The sequence below is a fragment of the Haliotis rubra genome, unplaced genomic scaffold (assembly GCF_003918875.1).
Source record: "Haliotis rubra isolate DU_JTF1 unplaced genomic scaffold, ASM391887v1 Scf1089, whole genome shotgun sequence".
NCBI lineage: Eukaryota > Metazoa > Mollusca > Gastropoda > Lepetellida > Haliotidae > Haliotis > Haliotis rubra.
Genome location: NW_025764991.1, coordinates 196,528 through 221,061, shown reverse-complemented (window position 1 = coordinate 221,061; position 24,534 = coordinate 196,528). Strand labels below are relative to the sequence as shown.

Sequence of the window (24,534 nt, the reverse complement as noted above, 5' to 3'; positions counted from 1 at the left end):
AGAAAGCCGGGTGTAGATATGCCATGGATATAAGAATGTCGGGTGTAGCTTTTCTTTTCCATGAAAGAAAACAAAATGTAAACAAACAGGTCGTTCATTGAAGCCACGACAGGTTGATGCAATGTCCTTAAATACATCCTTTCTCTGTGAACAATTTAAGCTGTAAATGGAAACAAAGTCTTCAATAAGTAATCAATCATCACGTGACATCTGTACATAACCTTAGAGCAGTTGATGATGGATATTAGTCGTCCTGGAAAATCACACTGCGTCAAGAAATGGTGATAGGGTCAAGTCTTGTTGAAATGCATGGACGTAAATTGCTGAGTCATGATCCGGGACGGTATCTTACTACCAGCGTAAGCAGTTGTGCGCATGCGTTGACATTGCTATCTATAACATGCAGTAGAAAACCCAGTTACCTTACTCGTCGCCGTGAATGTAGTACAACACAAGAAGGACCTTGACTCTCAAGGAGTGAGAGCCACCTCCTGTTGAAATGGTGATGAGACGAAAAGTTACTGTCATTACAGGTGATTGACCCGTGAAGATTCGGGTTGGAATTGATCTTCAGTAACCCATGCTTGTCGTAAGAGGCGCCTAACGGTATCGGGTGTTGCTGATGGTGTTTGTTGTGACAATGCTGTTTGTGCCGGTGTTGCTGATGCTGTTAGTTGCGACAATGCTGTTTGTGGTGCTACTAGAGATGTTATTTGTGCTGTTGAATTTTGTTCAAATACTGATGATTGTTGAGACGCTAATGTTTGTGGTCCTGCTTCTGTTGTTTGCTGAGATACTGCTGTTTGTGGAAATGTTACTTATTTTGCGTGTGCACTGTCGGTGTTATGTGATGCTTGTCTGTGGTGCTGTTGATATTGTTTGTTGGGCTGCTAATGAGCTGATCATGTTTGCAAGTTTCCGTCTGATGTGGTTTGTGTTGCTGTCGACATTGTTTCTGGGTCTGCTAATGTTTTCTACGCAGATGCTGGTGTTGTTCCTGGTTGTTTTTCATGGGTGACGTTCTATATTCAGGTCATGTTCCGATTATTATATTGGGAACTCTGGTATTGTTCATGAGGCATCTGCTGAGATGACATTGTGGTTGTCTCTCTTATACCTTCAGTCGTTCCTTCATAATATCATACGTTCATTCTAAACAATTATTCATCATATATTATTGTTGCAGATATTGTGATACTGAGATGACATTGTGGTTGTCTCCCGTATTCCTTCAGCCGCTCTTTTCATAATATCATACGTTGATTCTAAACAATTATTTATCATATATTACTGTTGCAGATATTGTGATACTGAGATGACATTGCGGTTGTCTCTCGTATTCCTCCAGCCGTTCCTTTCATAATATCATACGTTCATTCTAAACAATTATTCATCATATATTACTGTTGCAGATATTGTGATACTGAGATGACATTGCGGTTGTCTCCCGTATTCCTCCAGCCGTTCCTTTCATAATATCATACGTTCATTCTAAACAATTATTCATCATATATTACTGTTGCAGATATTGTGATACTGAGATGACATTGCGGTTGTCTCTCGTATTCCTCCAGCCGTTCCTTTCATAATATCATACGTTCATTCTAAACAATTATTCATCATATATTACTGTTGCAGATATTGTGATACTGAGATGACATTGTGGCCTCCCGTATTCTTCCAGCCGTTCCTTTCATATTATCAAACACTTATCCATGATATATTACTGTTGCAGATGTTGTTTGTGATGCTGTTGCTGTGGTTGCCTGCTAATGAACCTGTTTGTGGGGTTACTGGCAATATTGTGGTGATCACTCTTGCTATTTCCTGCGTGAATATTGTTGCAATATTTCAGGAGTGAATGTTGTTATTAGGTATTCGTGTTTGGTCATTTATGTTTAGTCCAGTAATCCGATTTCATCAGGATAGTGAAGGGTGCCTGATTCGAGATGGTGAACATAATATTATAATCAGTGGTCTAATGTCAATACATATATTGAAATTTAACAAGTGTAGTTACGGAAGAATTCGGAGGCATGATATATCTAGAGACCATGTTTACGTTTAAAGATTGCAGACAGTCTAACTACCTATAGTCCGTTTGGCTCAAAATCGGACCGATGACTTGCAATCTAACTCGAAAACTAATTAACATAAAATACTCAATGAACGCTGATCATAATCAAAACATCATACCAACTCTGTGAGGTTTTTGCAGAATTTTTGTCCTAAAAATTAAAAAGTTGTTTAACAATCTATCATTAAAATATTGACACAGTTCACTATTTGTTACGAGGGAGGAGTGCAGAGAAAGGGACAGCCAGGTGTTCGAGAACGGATGGAGACGGCACAGCACAGGTTAATGAATAAATAACTTTGTCAGTGAACGTGCTTCTCGAACACCTGGCTGTGAAGAAAGACTCTGTCCTCTCTGTTTACCCCCCAAAAAGTATTTCATTGAAAATGAATATTAACCTAGCCATAGCTGAACACTTCTGAATCCGGAAACAGTTCAAAGGGCCAAAGGACAAAGGGGCCAAAACTGAAAAAGTCAAACGGGCCAAGGGAAAGTCAAGAGGGCCAAACTAAACATTCAATGACCATATTATCCATATTATCATATCATAATATATCATCATATCAAATATTGTATACTTTATTTTCAATACCCGTGAAGGTCCAGGTTAAAATATTGATCTTCAGTAACCCCTGCTTGTCGTAAGAGGCGACTAACGGGATCGGGTGATCAGGCTCGCTGACTGGGCTGACACATGTCATAGTATACCAATTGCGTAGATCGATGTTCATGCTGTTGATCCCTGGATTGTCTGGTCCAGACTCGATTATTTACAGACCGCCGCCATATAGCTTGAATATTGCCATTTGATATTGTAACAGCATCCAATGCTTTGTATTCGATTTGACATCTAACAAAATAATCTGTTCGCTTTGCCACCATGTATAGTGTATGAAAGTACAGTCTTTCCCCATGAACCTTTGTGACGTTAAAGAACTGGGACGCAAACGGATTTTAAATAGAATAGTTCAAGGCAAAACTGTACTTTAGTACACTATAAATGGGCGTAGAGCAAACTGTTTTTCTTCACTAAGTGACTCACTAACTGCCTTCCAATATCACCAGATTAACAAATAACGAATTTCCTCTAATAAGGGCCCGGGCGCTTATTTTTTTCAACGGACTTCCACACCGGCGCTTATTGGAGTTCCGGCGCTTATTAGAAGAAATACGATACGTCCTGCTTCGTCCGAGGGGACGTATTCACACCAAGAAGCACCGCCTGGGAATCAACATAGACAGTTAAAAAAAGGAACATGTACGGTGGGGGAGCCTAATGGTTAACGCGTTCGGTCGTCACGGGTTCGATTCTCCACATGGGTACAATGTGTGAAGCCTGTTTTTGGTGTCTTCCGCTGTGATATTGCTGTGAGCCACTTCTGCATTCCTTAATATAACTTTCTCTGGGTTTCAATTAATTTGATGTCTGTCCTAGCAGGGGCGGTGGGGTTGCCTAGCGGTTAAAGCGTTTGCTCGTCACGCCGAAGGCCCGGGTTCGATTCCCCATATGGGTGCAATGTGTGAAGCCCATTTCTGGTGTCCCCTGTCGTGATACTGCTGGAATATTGCTAAATGCGGCGTAAAATCCAACTCACTCACTCACTCACTCTGTCCTAGCAAAATTGACATGTAAATGACTATGCTGAAATTGGCACTCGACCGATAACACACCATCACCTACAATGAGCATCGGATGAAGAGCAGCAGAGGCGGCAAACTTGTTTATACAGTCTTCTGTCAGGGAGGGCCTTGTGTCTTTTGTCAGGGAGGGTCTTGTGTCTTCTGTCAGGGAGGGTCTTGTGTCTTCTGTCAGGGAGGGTCTTGTATCTTCTGTCAGGGAGGGTCTTGTTTTTATTTAACCTTTATCTGTATGAACTGGAGGTTGAATATAATTCTCGATGTAGATATTAGCATATTCATCGTTATGTGTCACATTGTTTAGTAATAAACATATCCAATAACTGGACCGTTGGAAACTACCCCATTCAGAGAAATATACTTGCAAAGTCATTGTGCATAGGTACAGTATTGATCCTAGTCTCAACATATACAGCTAGAGACATACACATTGCTTTGAATTTATTGATTACTGTTCCAACAAGATTAATGATCTTGGTTAGGTGAGGTTTATGGCACGCAACATTTAAATCGATTGGGTATTGAAAAGGTAGCAAAGCGGCTAGTCGGATCATGTCCATCTGTGTTTACATTAGGCAAGGACATAATGTGCTTTTTTAACCCCCCCTAGCTCACGACCAGCCACCCCCTTTACATTTCATTTACTGATACACTATTATATATACCTGGAACTGATACCAGACACTAGTAGACATCCTATCAATGTGTACACTCTAAAACGCTGCATTGCTTACTGGTTAAAGCTCCTCTCCATGCCCTCTTCACGCTACCCATCTAACTTACAAAATGTTATGTTATACTAGATTTAAACGCAAGCGCCGAGCGTAATAGGTTTAATTGGGCTTCACATGTAAAACCAGTTCTATTTAAATTTGGACTAGGTTATGTCTGGATATGGCAGGAAGTTGGAAATAAAAATCATTTCTTAAATTTACTTGTAAGAGGCAAAGATTGCTTTATACAGGAGTGGCATGCAAAACTCCAAAATAGTCCCTGTACGTTTACCTATTCCCTGTTTTAAGAAAATTTCATGTGCAAACCATGTGTATGTTACAGTGTATATCAATATTAAGAAAGTAAGAATAGCCTTATCACAGGTTCGTTCCGTTTGTTATTATTTAAGTTGTTATAAGGGAAAATTTCATAAGAAATCTACTGTGTGCAAATACTGTAAATTGAATGTCCTGGAAGATGAATACCATGCCCTGCTATTTTGTAATTATTATAGAAACATTAGAAGCAAATATGTACCCATTTACTTTACGAAACAACCGTCAAAACATAAATGTATCCAACTATTGTCAACTGCTAACTGCATTTTTATTGAAACTATTGCTCTGTATATCTATGATGCTATTTTGAAGAGAAATCCACTCAGCTGTTGAACTTTGTATATACTTGTACTATGGGCCCGTGGCCTTTAGTTCTGAATAATGATTGATTGATATATACCTGGGAAAAGGTTAAGCACCCCTCCATATGCTTACCGCTGACAGAACTATGTTAAATTTCAGTTTGTGTTTGATGATACGTGAAATCATATGGTCATTTAAGACATTATTGCAAGTGTACGTGATGGAAACCCGTGAAGGTCTGGGTTAGAATTGATCTTCCGTAGCCCATGCTTGTCGTAAGAGGCGACTAACTTGATCGGGTGGTCAGGCTCGCTGACTGGGTTGACACATGTCATCGGTTCCCATTTGCGCAGATCGATGTTCATGCTGTTGATCCCTGGATTGTCTGGTCCAGACTCGATTCTTTACAGACCGCCGCCATATAGGTGGAATATTGTTGAGTGCGGCGTGAAACTAAACTCACTCACTCACGTGGTGGAAGCTTGCACCATGAATGGCGACGGTTTCTTCTGCAACGGATACGGCAAGTGACGGTGGGATTGCGACGTGATCAGACTCGGTGACTTGGATGATTACTCCAAAGGTGGAATCGGTGAAGATCCATGTTAGTCTTCAGCAAGCCATGTTTGTCGCAAAAGGTGACTGACGGGATCGGGTGGTCAGACTCGCTGACTTGGTTCAGGGTATGCAGTCGTACCCCGACGGTGCTCATGGTGTCAATCACTAGGATGTGTCTTATCGACAGAACGCCGTCACTTATCCCGACGTTAAATGTGAAGAAACGGATGGTTGAGGACAGACGTCGAGCCACATGGAAAACACGTCCGTAAATTACGTATGTACAGAACCAGGAGAGGTGGACTCCAGGTAGTAACCAAGCGGTGATCATAACAGAACTATTTTACGGCGACTGACGGTATGTATGCGACGTAGGGCAGTTACAGGCAGTTATCCAAGCACGTGGAGTGAGCACTAAATATTGATCCTACAACGTTCCCAGGTTACAGCTCCGGTGTTTTAGTTTCATCACATACTTCTCTCTCTAGCTCCATACTTGTGACAGGTATATGTTTGAGCCCAAACAGATGATTTGTGTATTGTGTCGTATCTAGTATCAAAACGTTGACGGAAACTGTTCTTTGCAATTTTCTTGTAGTAATGACACAATCTTACTGAAAAACAGGCAGCTTTACCAACGTGCTGTGCCTGCACACCACTGATCGATGATAGTCGAAAGATACAACTTTGTGAAAATTAGCGGGGACAGGCCACATATTACCAATAGCACAGACTGCCTGTATTGACCTTTGCCGAAGTTTGCAACTCATTTAGCGGATATATCGAGTGTTGTGATTTTTCTCACGGGCCATCTTTCAGACTGCTCACATGTGGTGATTGTTTATTGCAAGCCAGACCACTGATATATTTGGTTGGTACATGTTCGTCGATAGGTTAGTTAGTTACGGCGTACATGCTTTCAATGAGTGATCAGTCCCATGATAATCATGTCAATTGCCCTTATACAGTCACAGCAATCGTTTTACAGCTGTCCTACTTATCTGATAGAGAACAGCGCGTTCACATACTTGTGTTGTAATGCACTAACACGCCGGCAAAGTCCACGTGATAGTAGCGATATCGTGGCAGCTTCGGTGAAAAAAATACTCTGTCGATTTTACCTCTATGGTGCAGTAAATGCTTATATTTTAAAGAGCATGATCAAACCGTATGTATCTAAATCTAAAATAATAAGTACATGTATGTTAAAATCGAGAAGTGTATTTACCGACTGTGTTTATCCCAAAGAAAAAAAAATGGTGTGATTTCGATTCCCGGATGTGACTTAGCCCAACAAAAGTACTAGAATCTGTACTTACTGAGAAAGTGTAATCCCAAATATAACGTGGGTTTCATTTGACCACATTATAAATGGCATTGTGCATTCAGAACCTCAGGTGTAGATATTACCTGGATTCCATTATCCACACACCGTCGTGATTAAGATGAATTAATGCCATGTGCGGCGTTCAACAAAATTCAACAAATAAAGCTTTCCTTCAACAAAAGGGCGCTCTGGAGGATACCAGGTATAAAAGAGGTCCATGCTTTACGTAGACTCTGAGGATGACTACACGAAACAGGTGGTCAGATTTGGTTACCTGGTTCATGCACTTTATTCGTGCTCATAATATCAATCATGAGGTTGTGTGGTCCAGACATCGACAGAACGCCGTCACTTATACCAACTAAATAAGTGATGCTGTAAGTACAGGTGAAGAAACAGGTGGTTCAGGACCGACATCGAGCAACAGTGAGAACGTCCGTACTTACAGGTATGTATGGAACCAGGACAAGTTCACTCAGTGTCCTTAAATTTAATATTCTGGGTGTAGATATACCACAGATAAAAGAGGGTCGGGTGAGGAAATACCACGTGTGACAAAAACAATATGTAAACAAACAGGTCGGTCATTGTTAATGAATATACAATGCCACAACTGGTTGATGCAATGTCCTAAAATGAACAACAGAAAGTCGGGTGTAGATATACCATGGGTAACAGAAAGTCGGGCATAGATATACCATGGGTAACAGAAAGGCGGTCGTAGATATACCATGGGTAACGGAAAGGCGGTCGTAGATATACCATGGGTAACAGAAATGCGGTCGTAGATATACCATGGGTAACAGAAAGGCGGGTGTAGATATGCCATGGGTAACAGAAAGGCGGGCGTAGATATACCATGGGTAACAGAAAGTCGGTTGTAGATATACCATGGGTAACAGAAAGTCGGGTGTAGATATACCATGACGGGAATCAAAATGTAGACACACAGGTGGTTCATTGTTGTCGAATGTACATAGCCACGATAGGCTGATGCAATGTTCTTAAATATACTGAGTCAAAAAAGAAACTTCACATTCTTTCTTCAGGGCACTATAAAAGAACAAGAGATGATAAGATGGTTAAATTGTTATTATTTGATTGCTCAGATTTGTGTGATGTACTCGATACACTGACAGTGCCATAATCAGTTCAATTAGGCTACACCGCCGTTCCAAAACATGGGTATACAGAATGTCAAGTCACAAGACTAAAAATGCGAAATTTCTCAGTTCAATATCGTGTATGGCCGCCCCACGCATTCACCACTGCCAAACACGGTCTCCTCATTGACTGCCTGATGCTTGTGAACACGTGGTTGGGGATTCTGCGCCATTGCTCTTGCAAGGCAGCGCCAAGTTCCTGCAAATTCTGAGGTTGGTTCCTAAGACCACGAAGCCTTCTCCCAAGTGCATCCCAAACGTGCTCTATTGGATTAAGGTCAGGGGACCTCGATGGCCAGTCCATGACGTTGATTCCATCGTTTTGATGGAAATTTCGTGTCAACAGCGCGGTATGCGGCCGAGCATTATCATGCTGGAACTGTAGACCTGGGCCATGAGCCGCCATGAAAGGAACGAGTTCAGGGGTGAGCACTGTGAGCAGCTGTGAGGTTTCCACGGATGACCAGAAGTCGGGAACGGTTGTTCCCACAGAAAGCACCCCACACCATGCAACTACCGCCCCCGAATCTGTCGACTTCCTGTACACAACATTGGGCATACCGTTCACGACGTCGTCTCCAGACTCTATGCCTGCCGTCCGCGAATCTGAGGGTAAACCTGGATTCATTGCTAAAGACGACTCGATTCCAGTCTCTCTGGGTCCATCGGAGGTGACGTTGGGCCCACAGCAGATGTTGACGTTGATGAAACGGCGTCAATATTGGCCCACGATATGGACGTCGAGAATGGAGATTGGCAGCCCGCAACCGATTTCGAATGGTCTGTGAGGATAGTCGACCTCTAAACATCTCAGCCCTGGTTCGTGTAGCCGGCAGAAATCTGTCACGTAGGTGACGTAGGACGATTTGACGGTCTTCTGCTCGCAAGTAATACACAGTACGACGGCTGCATCCCATTGCTCTTGCGACGTCAATAACTGATCTTACCGCTTGCAACATGCCAACGGCACGTTCACGTTGCACATTTGACAATCGTGGCATTTCAAGTACCGTTAGAACTGTGGTTTAAAAGTGTTTTTTCAATTCTTGAGGCCAATGCAAACACGTGCATATGAAGAAAACTTCGATGCGAAGATCACGTGATCGACTGCACGTGCAAAACCTGATTTGACACTAACGTCATTTGCACGACGAATGGATGGGTTTGAGTGGGTTTTGCTAACGTTTTTCTAGAGTCGAAAGATAGGGATCCCATTTCGGATACATAGCTGTATCATCAGAGAAAAATTATTCATTATTTTTCAAATTACATTTTGTGAAGTTTCTTTTTTGACTCAGTATACAAGTTTAGAATACATTCTCTGTGAACAATTTAAGGTGTTAGTGGAAAGCCAGTCTTCAATAATTGATGCTTAAATACACCAAATCTGTACATAATCTTAGAGCAGTTGAGAGATGGATAGTTCTGGAAGATAACAGTCAAGCAAGTCATGGCGATACTTGCCGAAACACATTGACATTTATCGCTGAGTCATGATCTGGGGCAGCATCTTAACACCGAGTGCACCCGCGCAAGCAAGAGTGCGCATGCGTTGCCATTGCTATATATAACATGCAGTAGATAACACAGTTAAATCAAAACACAAACAAGACCTCGACTCTCAAACAGACTTGCTGAACCAGTCACCTCCTGTTGAAATGGCGCTGAGAGGAAAAGTTGCTATCATTACAGGTGAGATTTTGTCATTGTGGAAAACGTATAAAGTATATGCTTTTCATGGGTTTGAATCCTCGACCATTGGTATGTCAGCAAAAAAAAACATGTCGTAAGGATCGATAAAAGAAATCGGGTGGTGAAGCTCCGTCAACCCAGATGACAGTGGCTCGTACATTACAGACATCAGACCAGAATGTACACTGGTTGACATTGTTAACAGACCTGGGTCTAGATTTTCTCTCTTAGCGCTAAGATAGTCGTAAGTTAATGTTAATGGATGGTACTTACGACTATCTTAACACTATTAGAGCCTCGAAAATCTAGGTCCTGGGCTGTAGATGCGAGAAGATACTGCAACCCCAGAGTCTGCCTGGTGTTGCTGGAATTTTTGCGCTACTAATGAGTTGATGACGTTTGTGAGTTTCTTTCTGATATTTTCTGTGCTGCTGAAATTGTGTGTTGGGCTGCTGATGAGCTGATCATGATTGTAAAATTCCTTCGATGTGTTTTGTGTTGCTGTTGAAATTGTTTCTGGGTTTCTAATGTGTTCTATGGAGATTCTGGTGTTGTTCATGGGTGTAAGGGAGACGTTCAGGTCATATTCCGATTCTTTTCCTGGGAATTCTGGTAGTGTTCGAGAGGCATCTGCTGACATTGTCTGTGATACTGAGATGGTTTTATGGTTGCCTCTCTTATACCTCCACCTGTTCTTTTCATAACATCATACGTTCATTTCAAACAATTATCCATCTTATATTACTGTTGCAGATGTTGTTTGTTGTGCTGCTGTGAGTCTTCGGGGGTCATGAACTTGTTTGTGAGACTGCTGACAATATTGTGGTGATCAGTCTTGCTATTTTTCACCAGCTGCGTGAATATTGTTGGAATGTTTCGGGAGTGAAAATGTTATTAATTATTCGTGTTTAGTTAAGCAATCAGATTTCACCAAGCTAGTGAAGGATGCTTGATTCTGAATAGTGAACATAATATTTAAATCAGGGGTCTAATGTCATTACATACATAGAACTGTAGCAAGTGTAATTACAATGCAGCCCGACAATTCCGCGCACCTACGCACATCGATTGCAACACGGCAACTGAAGTCTCTTATTTTTTGTGGTTTACGTTAATAAACATGCTGGTATACATCATATTTCCTAGAAATATAAGTTTTATTGACGACTATAATATTCTAACGTTGCATTATGCCATACGGTTGACCTTACCAGCGTTCTGACGATATGGCTTGCTGTCCGGTAATGCTGCGCAGCAACTGATGCGCATAACATCCAGCTGGAGATCCGAAGTATGGAAGCGTATTAGGGCCAGATTATTTTTTAAATCACTTCATCAATGTGAGGAAGAGTGTTTCATATTAAATCCAATTATGAATAATGAAGAAAACGGTTTAAAAGCCTGAAGAAAACGAATTTTCATAAAACTGTCAAATTATTTGCCAATTACTGTTATTTACTTACCTTTAGTGATTAAAGGCCAGTCCCCCTTCGAAATGTCTCGATTTCAAGCTTAAATGTGGTAGAAGACGATGTTTACCTTCGATACGGAAGTAAGCTTTTGCAGCTGCGCAGTATTACTGGACGCGCGTCATTACCGGACTCGCTTGTGCACAAAACGTACATACTAATTTAGAGGCACACACACACACACACACACACACACACACACACACACACAAACACATACACACACATGCGCTTTGTAAAACAAGATTTCTTCTCGTGTTGTTATAATGTCTGACGTTAGTTCCAAATAGAATAATTTCAATGTTTCAATAGTGAATGTTGTTACTATAGCCATTCGTGTTTAGTTATTCATGTTTACATTAGTTATCAGATTTCACTAGGACACTGAAGGATGTCATAACATACGTTGAAAGGAGCACGTTTCATCACATAAATGTACATATAAATTCATAGATCAACTGATAGCCGATGCACATAAGGATGAAAAAGAGGTACACACGCATACTCACACACACAACACGATGAATACACGAGGAATTCGCTGTGTGTTTGATTTGAGTCAACACAATCTCCTCTTTCAGGTTCCAGTTCAGGAATTGGGGCAGGGATTGCTGTAGCGTTTGCCAAAGAAGGAGCCAAACTGTCATTGACTGGTAGGAACCAGAAGAATTTGGAGGACGTGGTCAAGAACTGCAAGAAGGCAGGGTGTCAGGTGAGCAGAAAAGCGATAGAGGAAGTCATCATTAAGTACAGCCCCAATAGTCCAAGGCGCTACAATTAAGCTTTTAAAATCGTGTCCATTAAGCGACACAGGTCCTCAAATCAATATTGGTACAGTTTCCAATCATGCCACAAAATAAGTGCCTAAAGGAATCGAAATCTGTAAACACTGCAAAATCGAAGATGGTTATACAGAATTGAAGTTATCAAGGTGATCAGCTTTCTGTTTCAGGACGTTCTCATAAACGTGGGAGACGTCACAAAGGATGCTTTCAGAAAGACTCTCGTGGAGGCAACCAAGAAGAAGTTCGGGAAAATAGACATACTGGTGAGTATACTTTAGATACTGCAGACGGGATGGAAGGACATATGCATGCATATATCTGTACCACCACGACTAATTGGGAAAAAAATAATTAATAATAGTTCAGCTAAACGTTTTGCTTAAATTTTGATGTTATTTGTTTCTTCTTTATAGCCGCAAACAGTAAGCTAATCCACATGACATATGCACAACCAGAACATCATGTGATTGATAGCTTAGGCAAAGATGAAAGTCGTAGGGATAATGTTAAACGCAAAGTCATTGAGCTTCACCCGATCCATTAAATCGCTGCTTTGCACAAACACGTGTTTCTGGCCATCACTTTGAATATCCATCTCTGTCATCGTCTCGCAAGGTGACAATGACTGGACTGGACTGTCTGGTCCAGACTCGACTGTTTACAAACAACACCGTACAACTGTAATACTGTTGAAACAAATACTACCCGTGAAGATCCGGGTTAGAATATTGGCCCTCAGTAGCCCATGCTTGTCGTGAGAGGCGACTAACGGGTTCGGGTGGTCAGGCTCGCTGACTTGGTTGTCACATGTCATCGGTTCCCAATTGCGCAGATCGATGTTCATGCTCTTGATTACTGGATTGTCTGGTCCAGACTCGATTATTTACAGACCGCCGCCATATAGCTGGAATATTGCTGAGTGCGGCCTACAACTCAGGTCACTCACTGAAACAAATACATGTTCATGATATAGTTCACAATTATACAATCAAATCTGCGTTTAGCAGAGATTTCTTATGCATGTGGAAAGAGCTTTATCGCTTCTGTTCTGTTGATCTGATTTCAAGGATGCCAATGTGTCACCTGCGTAACGATTTTCTCAGTGCAAAAGGAAAATGGAACTATTTGAAAAATCGGAACAGTTTGTTTATAAGAATGCACAGGACCATCAAATAAAAATGATTTGTAAGGATAAAAGAGGTCCCTTTAACATATGCGTGTTTTGGAGTACTCGAGTTTTATCGATCATCCCTATTGATTGAACTGTGTGGCAATAGCGAGACAGGCTACACAAAACGGGGTTTCACAAAATGTACCGTGGGGAATCCTACCAGTCATCGATGTAACGAGCAAACCCTTTAAGCACTAGGTTAAATCATGAGATGGGTTTTAAGAGATTTGATAGTCAGTGGTTAATTGGTGGATAACGAGTCATAATACCTTGGTGGCGTGGACCGTTGCTCATATTATCAATCACTGGGTTTGCATTCACTTTACATTACCCGACTATGTACGACACAGACGCTACAGATGGTGGCGATAAGCCGTAACACAAACAAGCTAGGTATATCATATGTCTGTGTTTAGGTGAACAACGCTGGGATCTCAGACATAAGTCCACTGACATCAACGACCAAAGAGCAGTACGACAGAATAATGGCTGTCAACGTTGAGGCACCCTAGTTTTTGACACAGTTAGTTGCACCGCATTTGATTGAAACTAAAGGTACTTTCTAAATGGCTGTGATTTCATGTGTGGTTTTATGTCTGGATTTCATTTTTGAAAACAATTCATTCTGGAAAACAAGACACTAAAGACAGTACTGAACTCACTGTACAATTTGCTGTATGTCCTGGAAACAGGTGTTGTCACCACAACTTGTTCAGCTTCACGTTTCAGAGAAACAACTGTACGTCGTGAGGCTGTGAATAAAATATATTCAGTCCTTTACAAACGCCATATAGAACTTATTATAATAACTGTATGTCTTTTCATAAGATAAGATGTTACAATGAACACACGATATTTCCAGTTTTCTTCCTGAAGTCACTAGTCGTTTGCTAATCAAATAATTTTGTTTCAGGAAACGTGGTCAATACGTCGTCTTGCGGAACGAGCATGATCGTGAGTGTGATGGTTATAAGAATAATTCACAACCTGTAGCCGTTTGAGTGTAGAATAGGCCACGCGCATAACACAGGAAGCCGAGTGGATGCTGTATGACCAAAATGAGTGTTGTGTGGGTAAAGAAAGTGTTAATGGTCACAATGTGAGTTCCTTTCCTTTCCAAGTTCAGAGACCCTGAATATACATCATCCCTTTTGCACATCTATATAGAATGAAATGAGCAGACTGCTCCTACTATTTTCGTATGTCATACAAAGGCCTTTGACCAAATTTGTCACTCTTTTTCCCGTTCAGATTCCGAATGCAGGTGTCAATGTCATGTCGAAGGCGGCCATAGATACATTCACAAGATACCTTGCTCAAGGTAAGTATATATGAGAGTATCAGTGAACCGATTTACTCACTCAAAATGTCTCGCTGACATGTCAGAGGAAGAAATTGCTTCTGAACTGAAGGCTCAAGGTGTCACATCTGTCAAGAGATTCACTACGAAAAACGGTGATGATATCATTAAGACCAATACCTACCTGTTTACCTTCTGTCTCACGTCACTACCAAAATCAATAAAAGCGGGATATTTTAACATCGATGTGGAAGTGTATATCCCAAATCCGCTTCGATGTTTCAAATGTCAAGCGTTTGGACACGGAGCTAAGTCATGTCGCAGTTCCCCAGTTTGTTCCCGTTGTGGTGGAACGCATGAAAACGTCAACTGCACAAATGAAATCAAATGTGCAAACTGCAACGGTGACCATGTGTCATTTTCCAAATTATGTCCAGCATATGACAGGCAAACACAAATTTTGAAATTGAAGCACACCAACAATATATCCTTCAATGAAGCAAAGAAATTATTACCAGTTAATAGTCGCTTGTCTTCTACTAAAACGTACGCAGCAGCTGTTTCTACTCCTTGCCCAAAGGTTGATCAGGGCTGTCAAACTGCAATCACCTGGGTCTCAGACGACCAAACTGTTTTGTACAGCGTTTCTGGTACCGGAAATGGTGCTGCCACTCAGACAGATACTGATATTGAAGCAGACCTTCCGCTTCCAGCATTGTCTGACACTCCATCAGACTCCAAGAATTTGCCAGCACCTCAAATTCTTTCAGACCCTGAAACCCAGACAGCACCAGTAACCAAACCTAAACGTCTCACGAACAAAGAACGGAAACAACTTAAAAAAAAGAAATTGGGGCACTTAAACACTTAGAAGTGGCTCCCCCTTTATCCGTCCCTGTAGAGGTTCACAACACCTTTGAACCTCTGGACATGGAGGTCACTCCATCGCTGTCAGATCAGCGAAGAGGTCCTTCTCCCCGTGCTCGATCTCCCATTGAACCACCATGACTTCCTCCACTAATTTACTTCAATGGAATTGTAGAGGACTTCGTAATAACTTTAATGATCTTCAGCTATTATTACAAGATCTAAAACCATCAGCTTTTTGCTTACAGGAAACCTTCCTTAAAGTTACAGATAATTTTGACTTGAGATATTACAACTCATACCATCACTTCTCTCCTCCGGGTGATATAGCTTCTGGAGGATCTTCTGTTATGGTGAGGCAGGGCGTCATTCACAGCCCTGTTTCCTCTTAATACCAGGCTGTTGCTGTGCGAGTTACCCTAAATATCGTTTTTACCCTGTGTTCTTTATATGTTCCACCTTCGTTCTGTCTCCGACAGGTTGGTCTTCAAGCATTATATGACCAGCTACTAAAGCCCTGTGTCATCATGGGAGATTTAAATGGCCATAACCCGCTTTGGGGTAGTAATAACATCAATACAAAGGGTAAAATCTTGGAGGAGTTTTTCTCAAACAATGATTTGTGCATATTTAATGATGGTTCTCATACATATCTACATCCAGGGACTGGAACTTACCCTTGTCTGGATTTATGCATTGTTGACTCTAATTTACTGAGTGAATTTGAATGGTCAGTTCACGATGACCTCTGTGGAAGTTACCATTTTCCTACCATATTGAAATCTGTGACACCTTCTGATGTTCCTCCATCATCACGATGGAACTTTGCTAAAGCCCACAGGGATTTGTATGAATTTCGTTGTTCTACTAAACTAACACCTGGTGCTTTTCTTGATGTTCCCGACTATGTAACACTCATCTCTAACGAACTTCTTAAAATAGCTGATGAATGTGTTCCGAAGTCCTCTTCCAATCCACACATACGTAAACCATGGTTTAACGCTGAGTAGTAGAGGTAATGATTGTCCTGGACCAGTTCCAACAAAAGCCTCTGCAAAGCCTTATTCCCCAAATAAGGCTTTGGTCGGACCCTTAGCTCTTGCTACCATTACCCCTACTGCTTTCCCAACCTATAAAAATTTCAAGTAAAATGTCCCCGGCAGCCACAATTCCCAAAGGGAGAAATAGAAATGTATTGCGCTTCCTCCCTTGGGAATTGTGCCGGCTGCCTTTCTCTCACATCACACAAAGTTGCAGAGACAACGGCGGGATACGAACCCACATACACAGCTTGCGCAGACTATACCGCGGACTTAGCTGAAGTAGGTCAGTTTAACGGGTAGATCATGCGCACCCACGCATCACGTGACACGTTGTCTGGAATCAATAATTCCTGTCTGCCTGGTCCATCCCTCAAGTAGTACAAGGTAGGTTCGTTTTATCTATGTCCACGTGCCTCTATGTCACGTTGGCCTCGATGAAACAGTTTAATGTGAATCGCCTATGATCTCTTTGGTGTTCGTTATAAAAGCTTGCCGGGCTTTTTGTATCCCCTGTTCTATATACTTTTTTTTCTCGTCCTCGCTGATAGCAGACTTACGAGACTTGGATCGAATCTCTTGTTTCATTTTGTCATATTTTGTGAGTTCAGAGAGGATTGAACGAAATTCCTCCTCTGAGATCTTACTGTCAGTGAGTGCCGTGGAAATACGCTCACTCACCGTGTTCAGCTTTGCTTCGGCCAGAACCCTGATTTCGTCAGTGTTTCAATGCTTTACGATGCAGTCTGCGGGATACAAGCTTAAGCCCCAACCCCAACACCCCTGTCACCCCAGCTGTTATTTCGAGCCCCATCACTATAGGTGCGGCCACGATGGTAGCTAACAACCCAACACCTGCCACCCCTAGGCCCATGCTGGCTGCCATAAGGGTAGTATCGGTCCCGTCCACGGCATTGAAAGCTCTATGGCACTTCTTATATAGTGCTTTCCGCTTATCGCGGTCTTGTTCTAGTTGACGTTTTACATCGCATAACTGCCTCAAGCGGAACCCGTCTACGGTTTCCAGGGTCTTCGCTACTTCATCTATGCCTGGGTATAGCCCCATTCTGTATGTCTATAATATATCTGATAAAATATTTTTTAATTGGGGATCGGTTATTAACTGATCAACGTACTTGAAGTTTATAACGCCTACGTTCTCGGGTATCTCAATAGAGGAAAGGTCAATAGGTAAAATTGGGGAACTTCTAAATATACAGGAGCTGTAAAAGGGGGGCAGCAACCCCTCACCATCCTGTCGTATAACGAGACTACAATAGCTGCCTTTAGTGGCCTGAATAGATGGTTTTATTAGCACCCCAGATAAAAGGTACCATGAGGACCCACGGGTATTTTTTAAAAAGAGTGTTACGATTAATGTGGAGCCTGGAGGCATAAGCCTAGGCAATGGTGGTAGGTTAGAGTATATATTAAATGATAACCGTGCATTCCCCCCCCGGTTGCATCTAACATGTAAACCAGGTGATCTGGGATTTGGGAAATTCTAATTTTTTCAGGGCCGCTGGATATAAACCCCCCAAGCAAGATACCGCTGTTCTTAATTTCATCGATCTCCCTAGATCCATGATTACGAAAAGAAACGTAAGGTGTGGTGAGGGTTATATCGAGCAACCATTTGGGTCCTCTAAAGTGTTTGTGCAGGAGCCAATGGTCCATTTTCATCCGCGTATACACGTTGTCTATCAAGCGTAGGACGTACGAGGTGTCATTCTCGCCAGGTTGATCGAATCCCTCTACACCCCCCTAGATCCCCGAGAGTGATTTTGGGTAGATGATCAACCATTGCTGCCCGCCTATACACGTTGTCTTTCAAGTGTAGGACGTATGAGCCACCTTCCTCACCAGGTTGATCGAACCCATCCGTGTCCCAAAGGTCGTTAAGCGTAGTGTTGGGTCGATGACTAGTCATTGCTATAATACTATTACGATATAATTTCCAACTAGTGTTCTGGTACTAGTTCAGGGATATAGCTCAATCCCATAATATATTTTAATTGGGTTTCATTCAACCTTTGATTAATGTACTTAAAGCCGACAATACTTAGATTAACGTGTGTGTAAAAAAGCGGGGTCTCAGCTCTACTTCCATTAAGGAGACGAACCCCATCAAGGCTTGCTAAAGGTCTGTGTCCCGATACCTTAATAATACGACAACGTTGGTTATTACACCTGGCTTCCCAACCTATCAGCATATCATCTATAATTTTAATATAACGCGCAGTCAAACTTATATCCCCGAGATAGACGTCTATGAGGAATGTGAAGTTTTCCGCGACATTTCTAAAGACCTCTTGGTAATCGAGTAATTTGATCTCTGTCTTCACCGTCCCACTGGAAGCTAACATGTTGCCCGAGTGGTCTGGTATTGGTATGACTTGTACACTAGATTCCGGAACGAACGATCCTATAATCATGCCGTTGTTCCTAATCTCGGAGATAGTATTATTTTGTTTCAAGGAGATATAAGGTGAGGTGAGGGTTAAGTTGACTAACCATTCAGGCTCTTTAAAATCCGATAACGACACCCGCCTATACACGTTGTCTTTCAAGTGTAGGATGTATAAGGTGCCTTCCTCACCAGGCTGATCGAATCCCTCCGTGTCCCCTAAGTCGTTAAACGTAGTGTTGGGGTGAAGCCAAGACATTGCTATAATACTATTACGATATAATTTCCAACTGGTTTTCTGATAATAGTTCAGGGGTGCACTTCACCCCCATGAAGTGTATGTTGTCGGGTAGGAATATCTTGGTTAGTGATATCGTGTCTTCCACGACCACGGTGACACCCTGCAGACTGGTTTTGGAGTCGACACCCACCCGCACGTAAACGTTGCAAACGTTATACTGTTGTTGTTTTCCCCACCGGAGTTTGACCCCCTTCACGATCTCTACATCATCCCGCGATGGTTCCCCTAGGTAGACTTGGATGACCAGTGTTGAGTTCGCCGGTAGACTCTCCAGGATCCTGACCACGCCTTCGAATTCAGACACCAACTGCAATACCACGTTTTGCATGCCCGCTTTACTCGATAGCATGTGGGCTGCCATACTGGCGAGTGGGCTGATGACTACGCTACGTCTCTGAATCGGAACGTAAGGCACGAGCAGGATTCCGTTGTTTACGACTTTGTTTAGGTGGTTGTCTTTGTTATCCGTGAACACATAGGGGGAGCCGAGCCTAATGTTGAGAAACCAGTCGGCTTTATCGGGTAATAACACCCACTTGTCATCTTCAGTGAAGACTAGCGTATATGGCTTGTTTCGGGCGATGGTAGTGCTCTCAACATCGTCTAAGTCGAACAGTTTGCCCCCGAACGATGGGTATATCATCCAGTTATCATCACCGGTGTTGACAAGGGTGTACTTAGTGCTGACGACCGCTCCTGAGGTATCTACCATATCACTTAGATTGCTAGTACCATTGGAGGGACTTCAACGCGTTTGTAAATGCTGTTTTCAGTTGCAAGGCGTACAATTTACCATCTACTCCGGGGTCGTCGAATCCGCGTGTGTCCCCGAGGTCGGAGATCCCCACATTGGTGCATTTTTTCAACTTCATTCCAGGACCTTGTGCGCTGGTCATTTTATGTGCAGCGTTACGCTGAGGTATCCTATATTCACGAGATTATGATTTATATCTAACACCGATATTATCAGCTCAGGGATGTTGCCCTGGGTTAACCTCTTATACTGCCGCGGTGAAAACGACTCGGTTCTGCCGTCGTTGTATTTCTCCGTTTTCACCGGTACGGCTCTCAGTATAGTGGAAGGGTGACCCCCTTGAATGTTGTCCGTTGTGCTAACCTGGCTGAGATGAATGCACAGCTCTCGGTACGGTACTAGGTCGGGTAACTTTGTGCCTGTGGTGGTAGTCGTTGGTTTTATCTCGTCAGGCTGTATACCGAGTGTCCTCGCCAGTGGTCGACCGAGCCTCAAGGAGTTTCTTCCGTTGTTGATTAACACCACTGTACCGTTTGAGTCGTTCATCTTGAGTTCGGCTCCCAGGGGTTTGAAGACCTCGTCGCTTAGAGAACTGCGCTGTAGTAACCGTCAATTATCTTGTTGCTAGCGCCACCTACGAACAGTTTATTGTTGCTAGCGTTGATGTTAGTCCATCGTGGTAGGTAGGTGATATCGCACAGTCGCGACTTCGAGTTGACCCGACGTGTTATCGATCGCGTGCGTCAGCTGAACGGCCTCGCCGCTCGTTATTCCTGGAAGTGTTATGTACATGTTAGAGTATATAAACTCATTATATAATAGTTTTAAAATGTACTCCCCTGGAGTGTTTTACCCTAAACTGGACGTAGATTTCCCCCACATGAAGATCGTGGTCGCTGATGGGTTGTATTTCAACACCCAGTTCATAGATGTGTTCGGTCAGTATAAGTTTTCGGTGACTAACGCTAAGGTAGTTCACGCTTGGTTCAACAACCCGATGCAGTTCTGGCAGAATCAACTCAACTTCGCCGTGTGGTGCGCTACAACGGGGTGTGGTGTGGCATTGACCGACACTCGGCGTGGCCCACTGAGTCAGTCTGTGTTCACGTTTCACGTGTACTACCAGGTCAGGCGTATCCTCAAAGAGATCAGCGCCCCGCTCCCACAAGAAAAGGCGTGGAATGCAGTAAACAACCAGTACGATAGACGGGCCTACGAACGTATTTGCAATGAATTCGAACTAAACACGAAGACGGATTGGCGTTTGCCGGGACCGAACCACGGGTTGGGTATCCCCATCGTTCACAATATGCCCCTCGTGGAAGCCAGCGAGAAGTTGAAAGAATGGGGATACAAGTCATATCATATCACAACAAACGAGTGGGATGACCGTTACATGGCTTTCGACAACAGCAAGGATTACAGAGTCTGGAGGTTCGAGCAGGGGGCAGCGGATGACTGGAAAAAGTTCATGCTGGACACGTCGAAGGGTTTACTCGTGCCGGGGTAATCAGGTTGAACGACTCGATTCGAACGTACGTGTGGGCGCTGTTGGGTGCGCAGACGCAAACGCGTTCCAATATCCTAGGTAAGGGGACTGCTTACGACGCTCAGAAACAGTTCGTTGTCAACGTTGAGGATGCTATTAATGCTCCAGTTGATCTCCCGAGTGCCATCAAACGCTACCAAGACGTGTTGGAATATGCCAGGTCGAAAGTCGACTACGTGTTCGACGTGGGACTGTACATGGCTCCGAGCGATATGCAACTGAGAGTAAAAAAAGTGGTGGGCTACAACAACGAAATAGTCATAGCCACGGCGGGTCAAAAGTTGGGCGTCAACCTCGATGTCAACGTCCCCACGTCCCACCACCCACGACCGGTGAAACGGGTATAGTAGCGCCACCCGGAGCCTAGGGTTCAACACACACACCTACAGCCCCTGTGGGGTCACCCCCACACGTTCAGCAGCACATCGATCGTAAAACAGCTATGGTGGTTGGTGGGGTAGCTTTGGGGCTCATTTGGTTAAAAATTCCTTAGCCGCTACGTACACCAGACCCGCCACGGCGACGATGGCTGCCCACAGGTTTTGACTAAGCCACGTGGCAGTTTTAGCCAGAGCGCTCAGCAACCACGAGACGATGCTACCCAGGATGCGGGCAGGGCTTCGGCGGCCTTACCAGCCAGTTTAGCCAGGGCCTCCCGAGTTTTTATCCAGTTACCACTTGGTGGTGTGCCGCCACTTGGTGCATGCGTGGGTGTACCCCTGTCAATGACACCACCAGGGTTGATATGATGAAGCCCAATGCAGTCAGAATGCTGGCGATGGTGATCCCTTGCTCCCGGAACAGGGTCCGAATCCTGTCGGCTAGCGTGGTGTCTTCATTTAGAACTCGATCGATGGTTTCCCGTACTCGGCTGATCTGCGATCGGAGGGCTTCCCGGTTCGAGGAAGCGGATTCCAACCGAGTCCGTCTCTCGTCTTCCAAGTTTTTTATTCTCTCCTCGATACGGCGTTTCATATCATCGTCTTCAGTTTCGGTGAGTTTTATTTTCTCGCGAGCGATGCGCTCATCGACTTCGTTCAGTTTCCCCATGTTGTTAAAGAGTTCTCCACGTACATGTTTCAAGGCTTCGTCTAAACCTCGCAGTTCCCTCAGGGGAAATTCGAGCCCAGGCAAGGGTTTGTCATGGTACGTAGCCAATATTTTTTCGATACTGTCCGATGTTTCTTTAGCATCCCCAGTATTGGCCCTGGCTACTTGCAGATCTTGGACGACCTTCGGGGGAAGCTTAGACCGTGCGCCACCGTAATCTATGAAGCCTAGTTCCCCACGGAGCAGTTGACTCCCACCAGGGCGACTTGTGAGTGTTGACAAAGCATATGGCTTCCCGTCTTTTTTTATGATATCAGCCCACGGGTAAGCCTTCAATCGCAGCGTGCCCTTCTTATCGACCATAAACTTGGAATAGTCCCTCCCCAACGGCTTGATGTTGTCTTTGTTTTCAACTGCGTTGTAATAATCATCGACGGCCGACTGTACAAGTTCAGTACTTAAGGGGAACGAGGTTTCATCCTGGGTATTATCATCCCACATATCCTCCATAGGTATTTCCTCATAACCGCCTTCAGCCATTATTTAGTATTAAAACTTATATATTTCATTTATATAACAATGTACGGTAGAAAACTAGATCCTTTCAGAAGATCGAGAGAGCCCCTAGGTGTCAAAGCCGTGCGTCAGTCGGTGACCATCACAAACAACCCCAGCAAGATAGACCAGAATCAAACGCTGCTGGTTAGATTTCCAAACCTTGGCGCGCGAATGACCTCATCGTACCAGGCACTGTTCGACTGGCATTCAACCTCACGTTGACCTCCGACAACGACAAACGCGAGCTAGTGTGGAACGTAGGTCGAGCCATCATCAAGAAAACCACCATCAAGATCACCGGTAACGAGGTGTTGAGCATCGACGACAGCGACGTGTTTCACTGCTACAGGGACCTCTGGAAAAGCGAGGAGAACGCGTCAATGGCGTGTACCAGGGCATCAACAAATCGACCAGGTCGCGCATTGGGTATGCCTTCACGGCAGACCAGTTATCTAAGATCACGGACGGTGAAAAGGCCATCGCTCAAAGCGTCACGGGAACAGGTTCTGCGTGCGCTCGACTTCGAGTTGCTCTCACGGAACAGCGCCGTTTTACCAGGCAGCTGGGTGATAGGCTTGAATACGAGCTAGCGTTTAGCGACTACAGCAAAGTAGTGCGTCGCCCGAACGGTGATGAGGCTAGTTATACCATAGACAACATCTCTCTGGAGTTCGACATGGTCACTAACCCGAGCTAGCCAGGCAGGTTGAAACCAGTACTTTCGGGGAATGTGGCCATCCTGTACGATCGCATACTGAGGCATAGATCCTATCGTGCGGGATAAGAGCGACACTGTGTGGAATATCAACCTGAGCGTGCGGTAGCGATCGATGAAAGGCATCCTGATCGTCCCAGTGGAGGATTACGAGCCGTTCGGAGGGACAGCGAAGTTTTCAACCCGAGATTGAAAAGGTGGAAGTGACCATCGAGGGCGTGCCCAACCAGCTGTTCAGTCATGGTATGAGGGCATACCAGCAGTGGGATGAGATAAAAAGCTGCCGAGCAAACATCCATACATAGCCAAAGACCTGGACCTATCATCCGTGCAAATCGGTGAATACTTAACCAACAAGTGCAGCTGTGGTTGGACATGCGATCCACGGATGGCGATAAACTACACAGTAGCGGACGCCCGTATAGACAACGGTAGTGAGGGATTACTATCCAGATTACCAAGAAGGCTCAACCAGCTGGCAAGTTGAAATTATATCTATGCGTAATTATGGATGGCGCAACTTAATATAGACAATGGGAGATTCGTGCAAGCCATCTACTGATTTGCCCCGCGACCCACACTGCGCCATAGTGTGCGGGCAGACTGGCTGTGGGAAGACCGTTTTCGTGTTGGATATGTTGGAGGGTACTACAGGGATGTGTTCGACCACATCGTTATCATGTGCCCTACTCTGAGCATGAATAAAACGTACACGGAAAGACCTTGGGTGATGACGGACCCGGACGTACACAGAGTCG

At 43.8% G+C, this 24,534-nt stretch overlaps 3 protein-coding genes across 3 annotated transcripts in view; all 3 read left to right on the top strand.

Annotated features, from left to right (window-relative positions):
- LOC124282357 (uncharacterized oxidoreductase MexAM1_META1p0182-like) overlaps window positions 1–24,534 on the top strand; it is a 108,143-nt gene that overhangs the window by 51,618 nt on the left and 31,991 nt on the right. The gene's annotated exons all lie outside the window — the stretch shown is intronic.
- The window catches only part of LOC124282371 (uncharacterized oxidoreductase MexAM1_META1p0182-like), a 50,433-nt gene that overhangs the window by 8,108 nt on the left and 17,791 nt on the right, over window positions 1–24,534 (top strand). The gene's annotated exons all lie outside the window — the stretch shown is intronic.
- LOC124282381 (uncharacterized oxidoreductase TM_0325-like) lies at window positions 9,667–13,790 on the top strand. Its single transcript, XM_046718360.1, has 4 exons — window positions 9,667–9,810; window positions 11,861–11,991; window positions 12,232–12,327; window positions 13,652–13,790. The coding sequence occupies exons 1-4, from the start codon at window positions 9,777–9,779 to the stop codon at window positions 13,745–13,747; spliced, it is 357 nt and encodes a 118-aa protein (XP_046574316.1). The 5' UTR covers window positions 9,667–9,776; the 3' UTR covers window positions 13,748–13,790.